At 31.7% G+C, this 24076-nt stretch overlaps 1 protein-coding gene across 4 annotated transcripts in view; it reads left to right on the top strand.

The window, feature by feature from the left end:
* LOC127701603 (solute carrier family 66 member 2-like) overlaps positions 1-24076 on the top strand; it is an 86284-nt gene that overhangs the window by 21347 nt on the left and 40861 nt on the right. For 2 of the 4 annotated variants that reach the window (XM_052205561.1, XM_052205560.1), the window contains exons 2-6: positions 6424-6727; positions 8011-8147; positions 9101-9163; positions 13668-13884; positions 16537-22147. In XM_052205561.1, coding sequence (XP_052061521.1) covers positions 6492-6727; positions 8011-8147; positions 9101-9163; positions 13668-13884; positions 16537-16711 — 828 coding nt within the window. In that variant the 5' untranslated portion in view covers positions 6424-6491 and the 3' untranslated portion in view covers positions 16712-22147. Of the gene's footprint in view, positions 1-6423; positions 6728-8010; positions 8148-9100; positions 9164-13667; positions 13885-16536; positions 22148-24076 lie in introns of those variants that run through there. The other 2 variants (XR_007982123.1, XM_052205562.1) reach the window with 2 other exon arrangements.

Here is a 24076-nt window from a genome sequence, read left to right as displayed (position 1 = left end):
CCAAATGATTTTTTTTCCTATCCTACATATCCTTTCCCAGTGGCAACCTCAATTTTCAGCCATTCATCACAGATCTTTTACTTTGTAGGACCCACTGAGCAACAGATTTATTGTACATTAAATTTCAGACGTCCTAAAAATTGTATGAAATACTTGCCACTGAACGTTGAGAAGAGAACAATTTATCAATCAACAGATTTTAAATGATATTTCGTGTATGCCAATTAATAAACAGTGTGTACTTCATCATAGAAAATGAAAATGAATTATTATTAATTCATATTCACTTGTCATGCTTGTAGACAATAGAAATTGATTTAAGAGAATTTCTTCCCTCGTTTTTCTGTTGTTTTTTTTTTAAATTCGTATTTTCAAACATTTCTCTAAAATTTTGAGCAATAAGTGGTCAACAAAATAATAAAAAACATGATTAAAAAATAAACAAAATGAATATGGATAATAACGTCTATAAAATTATTTCCTCGCCTACCGAAACAAGGATTGGAATGAAAATTTTAATCTGAAACGTTTGATACTTTACAACAAGAAGTAGTTCATAGAATCGACTGCTCAGAGATTTTATTTATTTTTATTTGTACACACATTGTTTTTATTTTTATGTTCATTGGGTGCCGTTGTTTTGTTTGTATAATTATTTGAGAGATTTTTTTTACAGTATTTATCAATTATAACAAGGTTTTCTAGCTAATCGGATAACAAGGATACATATATTTTAGTATTTTAGATGTGGTTAAGAATCAGTTATGCATTTCACTTGACAAAGATAAAACAAAAGCGCTTATAAAGCTAGTAGCAATGGGTATATTATTTTCATTTTTTTTTTAAAGACAAGAAAGATAAAAAAAACGTATATTTCAAGGTTAAAAGTTGTATTTTTGAATAATGTTTTATTAAAAACATCGTTTATAACAATCTTAGAGCAATAGTTTACATAAAATTACTTTTACATCGCTTTTCATAATTACGGCTACATTGACACGGGAAAAATTATGGACGGAGGGAAAGCTGTTCTACACTGAGGCACAAGTTTTGCAACGTCACAGATATGAAACGTCAAGATGCTTTTGGCGCGACAAAGCAAGAAAAAAACTCAACAGCAAGAGGGTTAAATCTTTTTGATGATTTTATTTCAGATCTTGTGTCTTTTTGGTCTCTTCATTTTACTTAGCCAAATCTCAAAATTAAATAGGATTCATTTACGGTTTAACTATCCTTCTCTTATGGTTGCGGCCTGTTCTCTATATCCTGCATGAAGAGATATTTCTTGTATCACACTGCATAGAGTATGATACAAAAAGGTGATACGAAAACTGCCTTTTTTATTGGCTGAGATGATAGTAAGACATTTCTATTGGTTATTTGTTACGTCATTGATGACTTTCAAAGGTTGAGAAGATGTACATTTCATTTATAGCAACTCAGACATTTGTGATTTCTTTAATCATTTGTTAATAGAATAGAAAATATCACACTTTTCACCTGAAAATCTTCTTTTTGGATGAAAGTTTGACGCCAGAAAAGGACATATGACATCATACCATGCATACTGGTATGTGCAAAAGACTAGATCAATGATTTGCAGAATTTTTTATTTAGACATTGAGAGTGTTGACCATGAGAGAATAGGTTAAATAACTCGTGAAAATTGGATATTGCATGATATCAACTCTCGTTATTTAATTTAAAAAGTAATACATGTATTAATAAACTTGACACAGGCTTGTTATAATTAAATTGAAATTAAATAACTCAAGTTGATATCAAGGGATATCCAATTCTCACTCATTATGGAACCTATAATTCTTGACATAGTGATCCCTATACTGGTGAAAGTACTTTTATTCGTGGGGAACCAATTTTCGCGGTTTACCTGGGTGACTTTATCCACGAATTTAAGTGTCCAACGAAATATAACAACTGTAATGTCAAAATCAAGACATGGAAAGATCCCCATGTAGGTTTGACTAACGATATGATCTAGAGAATATATTGAATATCGGCTAATCTGAGACTACTTTACTAGTAATCACAGGGCAAACGGACTATCAACTACAACTGCAGGAAGGATTATACCCATTTAATCTTTAAAAACTTAAACTTTACAACTTTTGATCTTTTCATTCTAAAATAAAATAAATTTTATGATAAAAATTTCATGCTGGGCTTGCTTTTGAATAGTACATATTTAAAATTTCAAGGTACATTTATATCATTTGTTTATATAACCGTTTTCTTTAGGTGACATGTTTATTGTCTAATCGACACCTTTGATGTTCTTTAATCTGTTGATCGCTCTATCTCGGGTTAATTAGTGTCATCACTACAATTTATCCAGGTTCAACAATTCAAATCTTTACTTTGCAATTTCCTTCAATCAAGACAATTTGTAACCTTTGTTTCTAAATATAATGGCTTCAATTCTTCAATTCCTTTTTTTTAGAAAACTAAAATCCACGAATTTTAAAACCCACGAACATGTAAATTTTGCTCAAACCATGAAAATTGACACCCACAAATTTAAGTACTTTCACAGTATATAACACAAGTGTGAAACCAGATTTTTTTTAATATATTTATATTTTCTTAAACACTAACAAGGTCTCCAACTTGCTTCTTCAGACAAAATTACCGATGATAGTTCCTAGTAAAAACTTGAACAGTTGGTTGAACCCTCTAGTACTTGAGACTGTACATGTTTCAACATGTTGAAAGATCTATATGCATGATATGTTTTCTTTAGAATGAATCATAAATGATTGATTGATTGGTGTTTAATGCCACTTCAACACTATTGTGCTATTTCATGGTGATCAGTTTTTGGAAAGATTGGAACTTGTTCTAAATCTTTCCTAAGGCACTGGCCTCCCGAACAACAAGTAACTAAGCACAGGTAAGCTACTAAATCTACAAAATGTATACACACTGAAATATAGTTCCTTATGATTCTCATGTCTGTGCACATATGCACATATAAACTGTGAAAAATTTGAGTATATTTTTGGTGCAGTTCATTCAAGTATGTATGTCTTTAAAGTGTGTTGATATGCAGGCTTTTTTATCATTTTGATTAGGTAATTGAGTAATGATCCATTACTACTATGATTGACAACTGTCATGATCACTAAACAATATCAGACAAGGTGGGGCCTTATTTACAATGCCCCACCTCCTTAAATGCCAATCATATTGACATTACTAATCAACCTCAGTCTTACATAATTATACAGACCCTTCAATATACATCTCAATGCATAAATATTTGACCTCATAATTGAATACACAAATGTATATATTAGATGTTTGATGTTTGATATATATAGATGATAGATTTATTCATTGCCTATTACTTTTGATCTACACTACATAAAGTGATTCTGTAAACTATGTCTTAAAGATAAATGAATAATTAAGGATTAACAGATCTTTAAAAAAATGAAATCTAGATAAATATATAAAAGGTATTCAAGTAAGGCCTATGATTTATTTGATAAATCTGAAATAATCATCTGTAATTAATCAACAATTTAGGTTAGTTCACTTTTTTTATCAGTGATTGGCTTGACACATTGAGTTAATTTTTTAAACTCTTAATCAGAACAAACCAATTTTTTTGTTAGTTTATTCCCCATCAAATGTCTTAACAATTTTAGTCATTCGAATATAAGAAGTGTATATATATATTTGCAATCAAGAAAGAATTCTCATTTCAATAAAATAAGTAACTCTATAACTTTTAATCTTCAATGTCATATAATAATGATATTTGTTTTCAAAATCAATAAGCAATTCTCAGAGGAGAAAAATAGTATACCTATGTTTCAACTTACAAAACGCCCCAAAACAACCTTTTTAGATAATTTTTTGACCCATAAAGTTCCTAGCTTCAAGTCTATCTGTTGGACTATGCATTTTTGTTTTGTTTCAGAAGATAAAATGTAAAAGGTGAAATGTGTAAAGGGGAACATCATTTGGTAAAGATATAACTGCAATTTAATGAAATTGTTGTGCAAATTAAGGGACCCCCTATCATTCAATTTGAATCACATTTAGCTCATTTTATCTACTGGAAAAGTGCTTTTCCTTCTAAAGACCAGCAGTTAATGCAATTTTCAGCAATAGTGCTTTATTAATGTTCTTTTTTGTCCACACCATACCTAAATATGATTTGAAATTATTCAAACTACTCTTCCAATCTTTCCATGAGTGATTTCCATCACTTTGATTATATAATAGGTGGAGGAAATCGGAATGCCCAGAGAGAACCACTGACCTTCGGTAGGAAAACTGACAATCCTAGTCAATTAAGATTGGAGTCGAGAGCACCTGCACGAGCGGGGTTCGAATTCACAACCTCAGTGTTGACTGGCTAGTGATACAGCAGTTAGACTACCTAGACCACTCGGCCACCGAGGCCCCCAAATCATAAATGAAGATTTTAGGTCAAGAAATGAAATAGCTCTGGCTAACAAGTTTTGAAAATTATAACTCCATAAAGGTGAACCAATGCCATAGTGCCGACTTTTGTTAGAGACCCCTGGATTGGATACCTTGGTATGCAGGGTTATCAAATAATGCACATGTCAACCAGCTTAATAAAAACTCTTTGAAGTGTTGTTATCAATTTTTGAATAAATATCTTAAATAGTCAAAAGTTGGATACTTATCTAACTGGAAACTGTTCTGGGATTCATATACTGAATTCTACCTCACCACCTGCATTTATGATGTAATTTACATAATATTAGCCTTCACAGGGATTATACTTTCTAATCCTCCCTTTTTCGCTCTTTTTCCATTACATTCATTGACATTCACATTTCCCCATCTGCTGGTCAGTATTTGCTGCCTCTTGAATTAAATGAAAGAAGAGATCTGGCATGGTTGATCCTATTTTTCAACAACCTTCACATTGATAAGATTTCTTGTAGTTAATGCAACAAAACCTTTATCACCGTTGCCATGGCTTCAGGTATGAACATGATGAATATAAATTTTTGTATAACATGACCATGATGACCCTGATTTATTAATTCCTCAGAAATGACTTAAATTATGTAAAAAATTTAAGACCCATGGGTCATAACATACTAAAATTTAAAAAAAGACCCAGTGTAATCCAGAGAATAAAAAAAAAGCTGCATAGCAATATAATATTTTCCACAGAAAGTAACCAAAAGTTAGCGTGCAATAAATTCTAATATTGCACTAGTGCAATAAATCTTCAAAATTTATGACGTCATCAACGACAAAATCTTAGTTTAAACCAATTTTTACTTTCAGATATTATATTGCTATACACAGATACAATAAAAGGGTTATTGCATGAATATTGGGGAATATTGTCCCTCGTAGAACATATATTGCACTCGCAAGCTCGTGCAATATAAAATTCTACTTGGGACAATATTCCCCAATATTCATGCAATAACCCTATAATATTGATAATTCTATAATAAATCAGTTTACCTATTCATCACTTTTCATTACAATAAAGTTGATGACTGAAATAAATAAGATCCTGTAACATGTCTTTTTTTGTTCTTGATAAACATCCCTGTTTATCTATGTGAACAAACCCAGCCACATTTTTGCACCTGTTCCAAGTCCGGAATCTCTTAGCCTTTGTAAGTTATGTGTTGTTCTTAATTTTGGTTCATTTGTATGTTCATAATGTTTCAGGGTTTAGTGTGGTGTCCATTTCACTGAACTAGTACACATTATTGTTTAGCGGCCAGCTGAAGCCTGCCTTGGGGTACAGGATTTTCTTGCTGCATTGAAGACCCATTTAATAGTGGCCTTAGGCTGTTTCCTGCTCCTTGGCCGGGTTGTTATCTCTTTGACACATTCCACGTTCAATGCCATTCTCTATTCTATAAGAAATTTAAAATGTTTAAATAAACTGTGAATTAAAACTATGAACAGATTTCATGGATTTATTGACCATGTAATGGTACTGACAGAAAAGGAAAACATGAGATTTGGTCAAGAACTTTTTATTGGTACAGATAAGTTTGTTTACAAGTTAATTTAATTGGCATGAGTTCGTCAAAATGAACAAAATGGTTCTAAATTTTGAAAATCAGACAACATGGTCTGATCAAATTGTTATATGTTGAAGGTTACCACTTTACTACATATTGTTTAACCCAAATTATTAGCAAGACCCAAAGGAAATATATGGTTAAAGCCTATATAGTGTCCTTAATTTTTTTTCAAATTAAAAAAATGGTAGAAACTGAATATGACATGTATGTGTGTTGTTCTTCACTTATATCTTGTTTGATATCAGCTTAATTTGTGGTTTGGCTTTCTGTAATACACAGTTTGATCATACTTAAGATATTTCAATGAAATAACATGAATGCTACATGTAGTAGACTTACATGAATTGTTGTTTTTCAGAGGTTTATTTCCACTGAGAGATGAATTCATGAGGAATCAGAATAATTTATATAAAACACAGACATACCATGAGCAGTGACAATATGGTACTGAGTGCAGCAGGTCTCCTTGGAGGCATACAGCTCCCAGAATTCACCATTCTCAACATTATCAGCTGGGGATGTTCGGCAGCAATGATTTTTGGTGGAGTCGTTCCATTTATTCCACAATACAGAGACATTCAAAGATCAGGGAATGCAGATGGATTCTCTCCCTTTGTCTGTTTGACACTTTTAATAGCAAACATACTGAGGATAATGTTTTGGTTTGTATAGGATTAAGAGTCCTCCTAAGTAGAAACATAATTTATATACTAAACTATATCATCAAACTTATCAGACATATATATGTATAATGCAGTTGTAATGGCAATGGAAAATGTTTCATATTTTAGTTTTCTTCCATTAACAAAACAAATTATAGCAGAAACATACAAGTGTGGCTTTTTCCGGTATTCATCGGTTTCATTATTATACAGTACATAGTCTGAAAAGTTCATTACTTAACATGCTTATTTAAGTTAAGTACAATATATTTCATTTTTTAAGACCCCTATAATCATGATAATAAGCTAGCATTAAAATACAATCACATTAGAATTTAGTTCTATTTTTATGCCCCACCTAGGGGCATTATGTTTTTCGGTCTGTGTGTCTGTTTGTTCATCCGTCGGCGTCCGTTCATCCGTCTGTCCAGCTTCAGGTTAAAGTTTTTTGTCAAGATAGTTTTTGATGAAGTTGAAGTCTAATCAACTTGAAACTTAGTACACATGTTCCCTATGATATGATCTTTCTAATTTTAATGTCAAATTAGAGTTTCGACCCAAATTTCACAGTCCACTGAACATAGAAAATGATGGTGTGAGTGGGGGATCCGTGTACTATGGACACATTCTTGTTTCTTTTCACATTCTCGTAAGATTTAATGTTATAAAAAGTTTGCTGTTTTTCAGAACAGACATTCTTAAGCTTATCTTCTTATACAGTGTAGTTAAATGCATTTGTAAAAAATCATTCAAAAGTTAAATATCAGTTTAAATTGTTCATCCCAACTGACTATTATACATGTATTGTCATATTCATTATGGTGTCAGAATTAAAGTTTGCAAGTATTATTCCAGAGCCCCCCCCTTTTGTGGGAAAAATTTGGTTGATTATATAGGGAATCAATGAAGCATGACTGGAGCGGGCCCCCCCTTAGGTCAGTCAGCGGGCCCCCCTTATGAAAAGTTCTTGATCCACCACTGCCATGTAATATCATTTGATATCATATTGAATTGAACCCATCCCCATTCATACTCAAATTGATATTCTTGAATATATATGTTAAAATAGTTTATAGACAATGTGCGTTTGTGTCACTGAGACAGAAACCAAACAATAAAAAGGGGTGTATGTTATTTTGACTTACAATGTCACAAGTTACATGTGTATTTATGATGTCAGTTATTGTATATATCCAGACATGTAAAATTGATTTGTGCAGAATTAAACTTTAAATTACTGAAAAACTTTCCAATTCAAATTTTGTTACTACATGTATTTACAGGTTTGGCAAACATTATGAATTACCACTTTTAGCACAGAGTATAATTATGTTATTTGCAATGATGGCTTTAGTTCATCTTTGTGTTCACGTTCGGAGAAAAACAGAGATTATAGCTGCTAAGCAACATAAATTTACAGGTAAGGTATCCATCAGACTATATTTATTGTGTTATTTAATTGTTTAACAGCCATTCAACACATGTTATTCCTTCAGTGTAAGCATGTAGTAAAATGTCATTTAAGACCAAGTAAACTGAATGTATGAGTTGTTGTAAAGCCCTTCCTAAGATAGAAGGGGCATTCGGTTTTCCTGTTTATTTGTTCCTCTGTTCATCTGTCTATCCCATATCAGGTCAAACTCTGGTACACTTTTCATTTTGGTTGATTAGGTAAAAATTGCTTTTTAAATTTCTCATAACAATATAGTGCATTTACTGTACATGTCCCCAAATGATAAATCTTACTTTTACTAGACAGAAAAAAAGTCATAAGTCACATGTTTCTGGTTAGGCCACACCTAAAAATATTTTGGTTTGCCCAAACCCTACCCAAAGGTAGAGACAGTGGGTACCGGTAGGTAGGTAGGCATTTTCTTCTTCTTTTTTTTTCGGCAAAGAGAAATTGAAGTGTCAGATTTTGTTTAGTCTTCATGCCTATCTGATTAAAAAAAAACTTTTTCACATCAAGACAATAAAAGATTTTGAGTAGGCACATATTTTCTGGGTAGGTAGGGTAGGGCAAACAATATTCTTTTTTATGGCCTTAATGACATAAAAATAGATATTTGACTATTGTACAGTTATTGTATACCTGTTTTCTTCCCTTGTTTTTAGTCTTTGCATGATGATGAACCGAAATTACAAAAAATACATAAATTGAAAAAACATTGATAATGAATATATGTGTATTGTTTATAAATATTATTTTGTTCAATTATGTGTGTCTTCATGTCTTCAAATTCAACAACATTATACATTTGTACTACCGGTACATGTAACAACAAAAAAGGATAATTTCTTAATATGTAATCTAATTCCATCAAGTATTAAAAGTTATAACTCACACTTTAATGATAAAAATCATTACCACAGATTTTACACACAATGGAGACATTCCACATCATGGAGTTGCTCCCCCTGAACACACATTTTTTGGTACGTAATTTATGTTTGCATGGCTTTCAGTGTTGTACCTCCTGCTCACTTGCATGCTACTTTTAACTGAAAAAAATAGCATTTTGTGCTTTGGCAATTATGATTCATTCTGGCAATGTAAAAATTATCCTTTATAACAGTTTTCAGACCTGAAATTGACAAGTAAAACATACATAATAACAGATACACCAACAGTAACTGATGCATATAAAACTATATTTCAATGCATGCCTACCCAAACCTTAATTCAGCATCATAATAAAACCACATATAAATAGACCAGAGATGGATCCCATAACCTCCCTCACTCTTAGTGAGCACACTGCTATGAGACATGATCCCAGGCCTTTCAACCTTTTGAATGACCATTGACTAAGAAAATTAATAAGGACATCCTCTGGTCATGGTTTAACTTATACAAGGTTTTATAAAAATCAAATTAGCCTGTACATTGTCTACATGTTGTTACCTTCAATAATTACACTGTAGCATTCCTATACATGTACCTCCTTAACCTTTGTTTCTAGGGTAAAGATGGGGTGCACCTGTCGCAACCCCTTAAAAAAGGAGACAAAAAAATGTAATAAAGATGAATTACAAACAATTTTTTGTCCTTTAATTCCTAATTCTCAGAAGCAGCACAGACTTTGTACCTATCACAACAGGTTATTTTCTGTGCATTTATGTACATGATTTAGTCATGGTGAGTGTCTCTGGACTATATGTGTTGGTATTTTTTTGTCATGTTAAATAAATAATTTGATAACCTGTTCGTAATGAAGGTAAATCCTGAAATATGTTCTGTGTGCTTCAAATTTATATTGGTATACAATATAATTTTTACTGTTTACTCAGCTCCTGGTGATTTTTTTAAGACTGATTGTATATGCACATACTGTTTACAATTTTAGTGATTTCTTTACAAAGTTATGGTTAGTTTAACTATTATAAAAATAAGGAGATGTGGTTTAATTCCAATGAGACAACTATTCACCAGATACCAAATGACGTGAATGTCAGCAACTACAGGTCACGGTACGGCCTTCAACAATGAGAAAAACCCATACCATGTAGTCAGCTATGAAAGGCCCTTTAATACATGACATGATTTGAAGTCAAAATGAGGCACAGAACAATTTTTCCTGATGTCATTTGGTCTTAATCTATTAAATGTCTTCGCTACATTTATCCACTTGAAAAAAAAAGTTCCTTTATCACAATTTTGTTTGTCAGTTCATTTCATAAACTGATTGCAGTACATGCATTTTATACACATAGTCACACTTTATATGAATACTTGAACAAGGTAGGGCAGGATTTTGAACAAAGCAGATTGTTATGAAAATAATAAATAACAGATTATTCTACACATGGCAATGGTACAATCTTTGTAGTCCATTTTTGATGAAGTTTGTTTATTTACAAATTTCAGATATCACTTCCCTTCCTCTAGCTTTTTAAAAATAATACAATCTAATGTAAAATTTGTTGTGCATAGAATCTGAATGAATGTATAGATTTATCAACAATTTTGTGATGTGATTATGTAGCTCCATCCATGATGTGAAAAATCTGTTGTTTTGATGAGCAATTTAAATATTGCTATCACTTTTAGTGTGAAAAAGGGATGAAAGTTCGTTTCTTAGAAATCTGAGAATTAGAAGACATGTTTTAGTGTCAAACATTTATTTTAATCCTCAAGGAAATGGCACAAAAACCTCTGTCTGCAGTCAAGTGTTTAATACAAATGTTTTGTCTGGTATTTAGGGTGTCAAAAAGTAGAATATTGATTTTTTCACTTTATCAAAATGTATTAATATCACCTAATGCACATCAGTAAGATAGGTTTATTTATTTATTTTTTATTTGAACAACTTATTGGTATTCCCATAGCAAAGCATGGACTTTTCAGTTTAATTAAGTATTGAAACAAACATTTTGTCACATAATCTATAGATATTGCATCACTGGCATGGGGACTACATTGATTCTTTCACTAAACATTTATTTCCTGATTCTATTGCTAATAATATGAATTTTTTGTCCATAATTGATTTTAACCTTTTTGTTCATGTCAGTTTTAGGTCTCTGACTCTGTTGCTGTGTTTGCTGAATTAAAGAGTTCTATTGTATTATTTTGTAATGCTGTCTCCTTGACATATTCCATGAATCTTATGTTGTCTATCATTATGAGGTCTAAATGTCACTTTCTCCACTCAAATTCTTACATATATCTCTGTGAACTGTGGAAGTTCTTGCTGAATGTCAATATGGATTTGGTTTCTGTCTTATAGACCACTGTAAATTCAGAAGTTATTGTGAGGTTTTTATAAATGCAAATAATACGACTCCATGGGTATTGCAATAATAAGAGCTCGCACTCTGATATCTGTGTGTAGCTTTCTCGCATGTGTGTTCATTCTTCAAAAATTGCAATAAAAAATGCTAGCAATAATTTCTGAATATACAGTAACTTTGAGTTTTTTTTTATGAATGAGTTTTGTCAGTTGACCCAAGTCTAATCTGTGTAAATGATGTCATTGAATCAACAGTGACTTAACAACATAAGCATTGGGACATTGTAAATGATGTCATTGAACAAACAGTGACTTAACAACATAAGCATTGTGACATTGTAAATGATGTCATTGAACAAACAGTAACTTAACAACATAAGCATTGTGACATTGTAAATGCACAAGTTTGAAAGTTGTCTTTTGGCTGTTATCTTTGAGCTCTCAAATGTTTAAATGTTGTCCTTCCCAACTTTTGGTCATGCTAGTACCTGATGCAGGTTACTAAAAAATGGACCAAAAACATTAATGGCCAGATTGTACATAATGTTCTTAAACAATGGAGAATGGTCTATGATGAACATTTAAATATATGAAGATGTAAAATTGGAAAAACTTTCCTCAATTAATTCATAATTTCAGGTGCACAATGTCAATTTGTGTGTAACCTTTCTGTGAAGTTTAAGGGATCTGGGTTGAAAAATGTAGGAGTTGATCGCAAAAAGTTACTGTCTTTCAAAATTAGAAGAAGAAAAACCTCAAACAATTCCATAATAGCAGGTGCACAACTTCCACATGTATGTAATTTTTTTGTGAAGTTTCAAGATGCTGTTAGAGATCTGTAGGAGAAGTTATTTACACAAAATCGGTACCCGTTTTACCCACCCATTCTACACCACCATAAGCTTGTTTTGCAATTTGTGTAACTGGTGGTTAGAAATGTGTCGTGCACACAGACATCATAACAATGCTTTTTTTCCTTAATCAAAAGAATTAATTGCTTGTATGTGGTGCATTATATTGTAATATAGTCTATATTTTTATGGTAATTCATAGACTACAACTATATCACATTATTCACTCAGCCCAAGCTTCTTTTTGTATATCATTGATATTAGCAATACTCAGCTTATAATTTTGAGTTAAAAATAAATGTCAAATCAGAATAGAAATTTTGTTCATAATTTTCATTTGTTCATTTATTGAATTGTTAGAAATACTGAACTGTGACTAACATTAACTGTCTTATCAACTTAGATCTCCATTAAATGTTTTGCAGAAATGCTCAAGAATAGTTACTATAAAAATAAGAAGATATGGTTTGATCGCCAATGAGACAACTTTCCTCCAGAGACTAAATGACAAAGATGTAAACTACTATAGGTCACTTTACAACCTTCAACAGTGAGCAAAACACATGCCATATAGTAATCTATAAAAGGCCTGGACATGACAAAATGTAAAACAATTCAAAAGAGAAAAGTCCAGTAATCTTGTTACAGAACAAACTGATTGGACGTACAAAATTACTATTCACCTTAACTGGGTTGTCACACAGATCTTCATAGATGGACAGTAAGTTTAATAAGTTTATGATATTCATGTTTTCACTGAATATTCCATTTTTTCTCTCCATATCAATGATTTCTTGTTAATATTATTATATGTATATATATATATATATATATAGAAGTCTATAAAAAGGACCAACCAGCAAATTTACTATGTACCGGATCGTCTAGAATAGACGATACTGTGCAGATAAGGAAAAAAATTATATAAGTCTAGAGATTTGCACAACGATACTAATATAAGATGGTATTATACGAAGATGTTATTAATAAATCGTGTTGACAAATATTTCGGCTTAACAAATAGCCTTCTTCGGTGTCAGTTATTTTAACAATACTGTTAAAATAACTGACACCGAAGAAGGCTATTTGTTACTGTTAAAATAACTGACACCGAAGAAGGCTATTTGTTAAGCCGAAATATTTGTCAACACGATTTATTAACAACATCTTCGTATAATACCATCTTATATTAGTATCGTTGTGCAAATCTCTAGACTTATATATATATATATATATATATAGGTTTGTTTTAGATATTATTTCATTTATTTTGAAGTTTCCCCCTTCTTTTTTATTTTGCTTTCTATTGTGATTTCATTTCGCACGAGATATTGATTTTAATTTCTTTTCTTTCAGATTTTGATTGGGATTACTTTTGGATGTGGACAGACTTTAGTAGTTATGTAGAGTTTATCTTTGCATTTATTGGTTTGTTTGGACTAATAACATACCTATTGTTATACAATATGTATGTTGTTGAGACAATAGGATTTTTAGCAGTATTTGCAGAGGCAATGTTAGGAGCACCACAGTTTTATAGAAATTTTACAAATAAATCCACTCAGGGAATGAGGTAAGGCCAGAAGTGATTTATTATAAGTGTGGTGTTATATATCAGTTCTGAGTTCCAGTACTTTAATGAGACTGGCCTCAAGTTTGCAGTAGTTATGATATAGATATAGGAAGATGTGGTATGAGTGCCAATGAGACAACTCTCCATCCAAGTTACAATTTATAAAAGTAAACCATTATAGGTCAAGGTACGGCCTTCAACACGGAGCATTGGCTCACACCGAACAGCAAGCTATAAAGGGCCCCAGAAAATTACTAGTGTAAAACCAATCAAACGGAAAAACCAACGGTCTAATCTATATAAAAACGAGAAACGAGAAACACGTATGTTTGGTAATTAGCGTTATACATTTTCTGTTGAAATCGTTGAAATTTCTTGTATAAAAAATAATTTGAACCATTCTTAATCTGCCAGTACTGAATGATACCATTTTGTTTGCTGAAGGGAAAATAATTACTTTATATTTCTGATTGATGAGTTGAGACAAGTGGAAAATATAGTTGTAATACTTAAAGTGGTAAAAACAATACAAAAAAATCTCTATAAAAAGGTAGATCTGTGTGATATCCAAAAAGATAACTCCCCATCAAAGACCAATAGAATGGATATGATGGTCAAGTATTTAAAGATTATAGGTCACAACAAGGCCTTCTGTACAATTTTGGGGGTAAAGATTGCATTCATTTTGCAATGCTTACAAGCACTCTGATTAAAAATATTCATTTAAAGATAAAACTACTAAAATAGTAAATATGAAAGTAAAGTGTCAAACCATTCATTTGAGTAAATTTAAATGTGATTGGTATTCTGTGTATACATTGGCATAGTCCTTAATTTTATATTATAAAAATAAATAAATGACAGCATTAAACCCATAATTCATTACTGCTGATCTCTCTCCTCGGGCCTAAAACTGATGGTTAATTGCAATTGACTTTCAATATTAGATAGAGTAGATTAGGTGTGAGCCAAGGCTCCGTGTTGAAGACCGTACTGTGACCTATAATGGTTTACTTTTATAAATTTTGACTTGGATGGAGAGTTGTCTCATTGGCACTCATACCACATCTTCTTATATCTATAGAAGTATAATTCAATGTGGGCAACACACAGTCCTCAACTGCAGACAGTTGTCTATCCAAACTATATCCAGAATAGTTGGGTAGAGAACCTGATAAATGCCTTCCAACACAACTTTGTAGCAACAATTTTTATGCCCCTGCCATAGCGGTGGGGGCATTAAGTTTTACCCTTGTCCGTCTGTACGTATGTACGTACGTCCGTCCGTACGTCCCAAAATTGGTTTCCGTTGTCTAACTTGAGTTTGCCTCAACTAAATGTTATAAACTTATACACAATGCTTATTACCACAAAACACAGATCAAGTTTGAATTTCGGTGGCGTCACTTTAACCATTCTAGAGTTATGCCCCCTTATAAATGGAAAAATTGCAAAATTTTTAGTTTCTGTTCTCTAACTTAAGTTTGCCTCAACCAAATGTTATGAAACTTATACACAATGCTTATTACCGCAAAACACAGATCAAGTTTGAATTATTTTGATGGCGTCACTTCAACGGTTCTAGAGTTATGCCCCTTTATAAATGGAAAAATTGCAAAATTTTTAGTTTCTGTTCTTTAACTTAAGTTTGCCTCAACCAAATGTTATGAAACTTATACACAATGCTTATTACCACAAAACATAGATCAAGTTTGAATTTTGGTGGCGTCATTTTAACTGTTTTAGAGTTATGCCCCTTTATAAATGGAAAAATTACAAAATTTTTATTTTCTTCTAAATATCTAGTAATTTTTAGAATCGGAGTTATCTTCCTTTGTCCATGATTATAGTTGAATCAACTACAATCAATGCTTTATACAATGCAATGTTTAATTTTGACTTCCACTGATAAAACACAGATCAAGTTGAATTTGGGTAGTGTCACTTTAACCATTATTGAGTTATGCCCCTGTATAAATCGAAAGATTGCAAAATTTTTAGTTTCCATTCTGTAACTTAAGTTTGCCCCAACCAAACATTATGAAACCTATACACAATATTCATTACCACAAAACTAAGATCAAGTACAAATTTTTTGTTTCCGTTTTCTAACTTTAGTTTGCCTCAACCAAATGTTATGAAACTTATACACAATGCCTATTACTACATAATACAGATTAAGTACGAAATTTGGTGGCGACACTTTTACCATTCTTGAGTTATGTCCCTTTATAAACATAAAAATTGCTGAATTTTTTAGTTTGTCTCAACCAAATGTTATAAAACTTATACACAACCGTTCTAGAGATATGCGTGTTTACAAATAGAAAAATTGCTGAATATTTAGTTTCTGTTCTCTACTTAAGTTAGCCTCAACCAAATGTTATGAGACTTACACACAATGCTTATTACCATAAAACTCAGATCAAGTTCAAATTTGGGTAGCGTCACTTTTACTGTTCTTCAGTTATTTTTATTCCATTACAAAGTTTCTGGAAATGATGGATATATTGAGATTTTCATAGATTACAATAAGCATCATGAATTCCTATTAACTACCTACATGACTCATTATTGAAGTGTGGGAAGTTATATATATTTTACTATTATAGTTTGCAATTATTCAGTTATATGATTTTACTTATTTTTCAGTAAGAAGATGGTAGGATTTTGGACATGTGGAGATGTTTTTAAGACTGGTTATTTTATAGTACGAGAAGCTCCACCACAGTTCTGGATTTGTGGAATGTTACAAGTGTCAATAGATATATCTATATTTATACAAGTTTATATATATCGTAATTTATCTTCCAAATCCAAGCTTTGAATCATAATCTAGTCAATTATTTATGTCAAATCTATGGGTGTCACATTGCTAAAAAAATGTGTTTTTATATTTTTGAAAAATGTCATGTAGATCTTTGATAGACTGTATGTTGACCTTTAGATGTCTTTTGGTTAGATGTGTTTCTGGGTTGCTGTCTCATTGATGTATACCTTTCTTCTTCTTTTCTTTTTATCATGTTTATTGTTCAGAACAAAATGGAATAGATATGTAAAGGGAAGATATTGACAATTTTTGTAAATAAAGGGTGAGATAAGCATTAAAAATTGGAAATGAAGGGGAGATAACAAAAATAATGGAAATAAAAGGGAGTTAATGAATAAAAATTAGGAATGAAAAGGGAGGTAACAAAAACAGCAACATTATTTTACCATTCAATTCTATCAAAATAAGATATGTTGTTCTTAATATTGAATCATTTATTGAATATCACATATATATATTTGAATCAAGAACACAAATACCTGTTGGATTTTTGAAGTTTCATCAATGTAATGTACAGGTGTAGATCAATGTTTTTATTATTGGAAATGCAAACTAGCTTTTTCTTAAGATCTAAATGGTCTTTATATAAGAAATGAATATACTTGTAATACATGTAATACAGCGACACATACTAAATTTGTAAATTCAATAGGGTTATTGTAGTAATTATGAATTACTAGTCGAAATTGGTGTGCCATAATAGAATATTGAATTTATTATAATCTTTACAAAGGGAAAACTTCAATTTATTTTCATTGCTATTTTAAAGAAGATTAATTAGTGTTATTCGTTTACAACATTTGAAGTCTTTGTCTCATACAATAGCATTTACTTGAAGTTGTTATGTTTTTGTTTTTATGTTAAATTTTATGTATATCATGTAGATGTATTTTTATATCAAATAGGTGTAAATTACATCTTCTGTCTTCATCCATGAAAGATTTTGAATGACGGCAAATTTTAATTATTGTATATCCTTTGATTTGCTTTTAAACCTATGACTGTCAGAAAATACTTTGGATTCCTTATTATTTGTGATTATAGATGTTCCATATCTGTTATGGCTAATGCAAAATAATAGCTTTCAATAATTTAGGAGAGTGGTCTTTCCCCATTTGGCCTCTGTTTACAGTGGTGGATCCAGAATTTTTCAGAAGGAGGGCCCACTGACTGCCTAAGAGGGGGTCCACTCTAGTCATGCTTCAGTGATTCCCTAATTAATCAACCAAATTTTTCCCACAAAAGCTGTATGCAGGATATGTAATTATGTTTAATGACATCATGGTGTAAATATTCAAAATTATCTCTATTAAAATGAAATATAGAATAAAGAAACTATCAGTAATTAGGGGAATGAGATAAAGGTTCATTTAGCTTTCATTTCATTCAATTAAAACATTGATATATGAATTGTTTGTAGGTTAGTTGACGGGTAAATACTATATTTTTATACGACTGCAAACAAATTTTTCGTTCGTATATTGGTATGACGTTGGCGTCGTCGTCGTCATCGTTGTCCAAAGACGCATTGGTTTTCGCACTCTAACTTTAGTTTAAGTGAATGGATCTCTATGAAATTTTACCATAAGGTTCAATACCACAAAAGGAAGGTTGGGATTGATTTTTGGGGGTTATGGTACCAACAGTTAAGGAATTAGAGGCCAAAAAGGGGCCAAAAATAATCATTTTTGTAACTTCCAGACATAACTTGTGTGTTAGTGTATGGATCTCTCTGACATTGTACCACAAGGTTCCATATCACAAAGGGAATGCTGGGATTGATTTTGGGGGTAATTGCCTCCAAATTTTAGGAATTGAGGGCAAAAAAAGGGGCAGAAAACAAGCATTTTTCTAGTTTCATGACAATAACTTGTGTGTAAGTGTATGGATCTTTCTGAAATTGTACTTCAAGGTTCAATATCACAAAGGGAAAGCTTGAAGTGAGTTTGGGGGTAATTGCCCAAAATGTTTAGGAATAAAGGGCCAAAAAGGGGCAAAAAATAAGCATTTTTCTAGTTTCCAGACAATAACTTGTGTTCAAGTGTATGGATCTTTATGAAATTGTACTACAAGGTTCCATATCACAAAGGGAAAACTGGGTTTGAGTTTGGGGGTAAATGCCCTAAACGTTTTGGAATTTGGGGCCAAAAAGGGGCCAAAAAACAAGCATTTTTCTAATTTCCAGACAATAACTTGTGTTCAAGTGTATGGATCTCTCTGAAATTGTACTGCAAGGTACCATACCACAAAGGGAAGGCTGGGATTGAGTTTGGGGGTGATGAATCATAAGGGGGTTCAAAAAATTTTGGGTTTTTTTTTTTTCCTTATTTTTCTTTTAAATTTTCCATTTTAAATTGGTTATTTCTGATTTATATATAAAAGCAAATAATAATGATATGTTTTGAATAGGTCAATTAAAAAATTTTAAGTTCTTAGACCACATTCATTCTGTGTCAGAAACCTATGCTGTGTCAAATATTTAATCACAATCCAAATTCAGTGCTGTATCAAGCTTGAATGTTGTGTCCAAACTTGCCCCAACTGTTCAGGGTTCGACCTCTGCAGTTGTATCAAGCTGCACCCAGTGGAGCATTTTATTTTTGTTCAATAGAGTTAAACCTCATTAATTTTTTTATTGTCAGATTGCTTTCTAATTCATGTTTATGCATTGTATACAAACATTCATTGTTTGTTTGCTTTCTCCTTCATATACATTTTGTTTGTATTTGGCACAAAAGTGTTGTTTTATGTTTGATGGTGTTTCAAAAGATTTAAAAAGATTTAGTGATTTGTACTGTCTTGTGTGTGTTATTTAATGCTGCACAAATATAGGGTAGTTGATGTGTGTTGTGTTAACTTGGGTCTTGAGAACATCCCCAATACTTTAAAAAGATAAATGTAACATTTATTTTTAAAAAAACATAAATATCCCGAAATGTTGAAATATGTAACATTTCCTTGCAAATTCTTGGGAATGCTTTGAATTTGAATTTATTTTATTTTAATAAATATTGTGTAAATGATTTAAGAAGTAGACATTTGATCCATTCAACTGTTTGTAGTATGGAGATTAAATATTAATTATTTTTTATCTGTTAATATTGTTTTATCTGTTAAATGTTACTGTATCATTAATGATATATGTGTTGAAATCCTTTATAAAATTATGTTGCATTTGTTTTTATTACACTTGAAAATTACATAAAACCTGATGTATACATTCTAGTGTTGCTAATTTAAAAGTGCCTCAATTTGAGTTTACAAATTATGCCTTGCTATGACCCGGTCCATTGTTTTCTTTTGAATTTACTTGTTTAACTACAAATTATGCAAAAATGTGTTTTCCACTGCGATTCATTCACCTTATTGTATAAATATAAATATTTGTTTGCAATATTTACATTATTGTAGAGTATAACACTAGAGTCTTTTGATTATGCATGACAGTGTTGAAATTTGGATAGATTCACAATTCATAATTTTGTCGTCCTGAATATACATGAAATATTTGCCACTGGACGCCAATATAATATTGTAGCTAGGTTGTTTATGTTTGCTTAAGAATTATATTAGAAATCAGCATGTAGAATTCAAACAAATTGTATAAATCACATTAAATAAGCTTTTTATTGGGAGATGATTAGGATATGATTTGTATAAATAGAAATTGTTAACTATGATTTGTTACCAGTACTTTAGGAATTGATTTTTTCCAACAGGGTATTTTCTGATACACCAGGCTGCTTTCATAACTTATGGTGACTTGAATTCATGTGACATGTGTGAATCATATAAAAATTATTGCCATATGTCAAGGTCTAAATTTCCCGCAGTCTTATATGTATAGAATACTATAAATTATCAGGTTTTCTACACATTGATATCATAAAATATCAGCTGCAAGCTATAATGTGAACATATTTGATGAGTGAGCATAGCGAATGAGCAACAAAGCTTCACATTATGTCAAGTGGCTTAACTTTTACAATATCTTTACATACAAATCACTATAATCAGTTAATTGTTATATGAATGATCCTTTTCCCCTCCCTTAAACAGTTTTAAGCTTGACGAAGGTAAGCTTGATAATGTCTCCTCACACATTTTATAATTGCTGATAACTTCTCCTCAGTCATTGTGACAGTGCTAATAATGTCTGCTCACTTCCCATAGCTGTGATATGAGAATAACACAGTAATCAGAGGTGTGATATAGGCAAAGGGAAGGCCGATTAGTACTATTAAGGGAAGGCCGATTAGTACTATTAAGGGAAGGACGATTAGTACTATTAAGGGAAGGCCGATTAGTACTATTAAGGGAAGGCCGATTAGTACTATTAAGGGAAGGCCAATTAGTACTATTAAGGGAAGGCCGATTAGTACTATTAAGGGAAGGCCGATTAGTACTATTAAGGGAAGGCCGATTAGTACTATTAAGGGAAGGCCAATTAGTACTATTAAGGGAAGGCCGATTAGTACTATTAAGGGAAGGCTGATTAGTACTATTAAGGGAAGGACGATTAGTATTATTAAGGGAAGGCCAATTAGTACTATTAAGGGAAGGCCGATTAGTACTATTAAGGGAAGGACGATTAGTACTATTAAGGGGAGGCCAATTAGAACTATTAAGGGAAGGACGATTAGTACTATTAAGGGAAGGCCGATTAGTACTATTAAGGGAAGGACGATTAGTACTATTATGAATAAATTCCATATGGACTAGGTCTGACAGTTAATACACAACTCCAACACAATGTTGCTCTAAAAACTATAAAACACAAGTTTTACTACAAAACATTTTGGAAAAATATATCTCACTTATAAGATTCATATTTTTTTAAGAGATGTTGAAACAATCATGTGCTATAATTTTTCAATGTGTTTATATCTGAAAAATTAAAATACACCGCCTTTTCGCAGGTTACCTATTTATGCATTTGATTGATAATATTCTGACATGTTTTTGTTTGTGGCCATTTTCCAGCATGTACTTTGGGGTTATGTAGATAAATATATTTTTTTTAAATTATGCCCTGTCCACTGGGCATAATTGGGACAGGGAGCTAATATTCTAAACCATAAATTTAAAACTGCAAAATATTGTGAGTGGAAGAGTTTTAACATAGACATCAAAGTTATATCCATTTTGATATTTGAAACAACACTTTTCTCATTTTACAAATAGTAATTTAATGCTTTGAAATCTGTTGAATGGATAAAATGTTGCTTGCCGATATTTTTGTATTCCTTATAGTTCATAGATTATTTTACACCAACATGCATTGAATATTGCAGCTGTGATTGAGGGACCAACAATGAAAATATATGTTTTTATTTTTATGAAGCAATGCTCTTATCATGTCAGATTTGTTTATACCAAAGTAATAAATTGTATTATACCTATGATATGGGGAAAATAAAGCAATGTCTTTCATGATGACTTTTGTCATTTTTCAGCCAAAAAGTACCATATGATACCCCCACTCACAACTGACATCAGTTCCAAACTTTTGCCGTATATTTTTCTGCCTCTGTGTTAATGTATGAATTGATATGTTGTCTAGAACTCTTTTATTTTGAGTTGTAACGTATAAACAATTTTTTGATCTGCCAGGCAAGCACATACTGTTTGACATTACTTAATACCTACTGAGCATGTAATTTTTCTGTCTTTCATTTTATCTCAGCTTCAGTAATAAGGAATAATTTGATATTTGGTCTAGAACAGTATTATACCATTAAGAATTATCTGTATCACTGATGACCATACATATATTCAACTTGTTGTACCTAAGAATCCCTCCACATTTGTGACATCACTGAAAGGGACTTCTTATCATTTTTATACGACCGCAAAAAAATTTTTGTGGTCGTATATTGGTATGACGTTGGCGTCGTCGTCGTCGTCGTCCGGCGTCGTCCGAAGACACATTTGTTTTCGCACTCTAACTTTAGTTTAAGTGAATGGATCTTTATGAAATTTTACCACAAGGTTCAATACCACAAAAGGAAGGTTGGGATTGATTTTGGGGGTTATGGTAATAACAGTAAAGGAATTAGGGGCCAAAAAGGGGCCAAAAATAAGCATTTTTGTAACTTCCAGACATAACTTGTGTGTTAGTGTATGGATCTCTCTGACATTGTACCACAAGGTTCCATATCACTAAAGGAATGCTGGGATTGATTTTGGGGGTAATTGCCTCCAAATTTTAGGAATTAGGGGCAAAAAAAGGGGCAAAAAACAAGCATTTTTCTAGTTTCATGACAATAACTTGTGTGTAAGTGTATGGATCTTTCTTAAATTGTACTACAAGGTTCCATATCACAAAGGGAAAGCTGGGTTTGAGTTTGGGGGTAATTGCCCTAAACGTTTAGGAATTTGGGGCCAAAAAGGGGCCAAAAAACACATTTTTTTCTAGTTTCCAGACAATAACTTGTGTTCAAGTGTATGGATCTCTCTGAAATTGTACTGCAAGGTACCATACCACAAAGGGAAGGCTGGGATTGAGTTTGGGGGTGATGAATCATAATAGGGGTTCAAAAAATTTGGGGGGGGGGATTTATTTTTTTTCCCTTTTTTTTCTTTTTTTCCTTTTTTGTTTCTTTTAAAATTTTCCATTTTAAGTTGGTTATTTCTGATTTATATTTAAAATCAAATAATAATGATATGGTAGGAGATACACACCAAACAGGATGTGTAAATTATTATATAATAAGTATTGTGCAATAGCAAGAAATTTTCAATTGCACAGTATTGCACAATAGAAAAATCTTCAATTGCACAGTATTGCGCAATAGCAAGAAATCTTCAATTGCACAGTATTGCGCAATAGCAAGAAATATCCAATAGCACAATATTGCGCAATAGCAAGAAATTGTCAATTGTACAGTATTGCGCAATAGCAAGAAATATTTAATAGCACAGGATTGTGCAAAAGAAGATACTTCCTATAAATTGCTTATTTCTTGACCAATTTCAATGGGGTTTTATTCTTTATTTCATGGGGTTCTTTAATATGCTGAATCTAACCGTGTATTTAGTTTTTGGATTTTGGGCCCCGTTTTTAAATTGGTCCACATTGAGGTCCAAAGGGTCCAAAATTAAACTTTGTTTGATTTCATCAAAAATTGAATTATTGGGGTTCTTTGATATGCCGAATCTAACCGTGTATTTAGATTCTTAAATTTTGGTTCCGTTTTCAAATTGGTCTACATTAAGGTCCAAAGGGTCCAAAATTAAACTTAGTTTGATTTTAACAAAAATTGAATTCTTAGGGTTCTTTGATATGCTGAATCTAAACATGTATTTAGATTTTTGATTATGGGCCCAGTTTTCAAGTTGGTCCAAATCGGGGTCCAAAAT

Source organism: Mytilus californianus, unplaced genomic scaffold (assembly GCF_021869535.1).
Source record: "Mytilus californianus isolate M0D057914Y unplaced genomic scaffold, xbMytCali1.0.p SCAF_5, whole genome shotgun sequence".
NCBI lineage: Eukaryota > Metazoa > Mollusca > Bivalvia > Mytilida > Mytilidae > Mytilus > Mytilus californianus.
The sequence above is the reverse complement of the archived record's forward strand: the minus strand, read 5'-3'. Positions and strand labels throughout refer to the sequence as shown.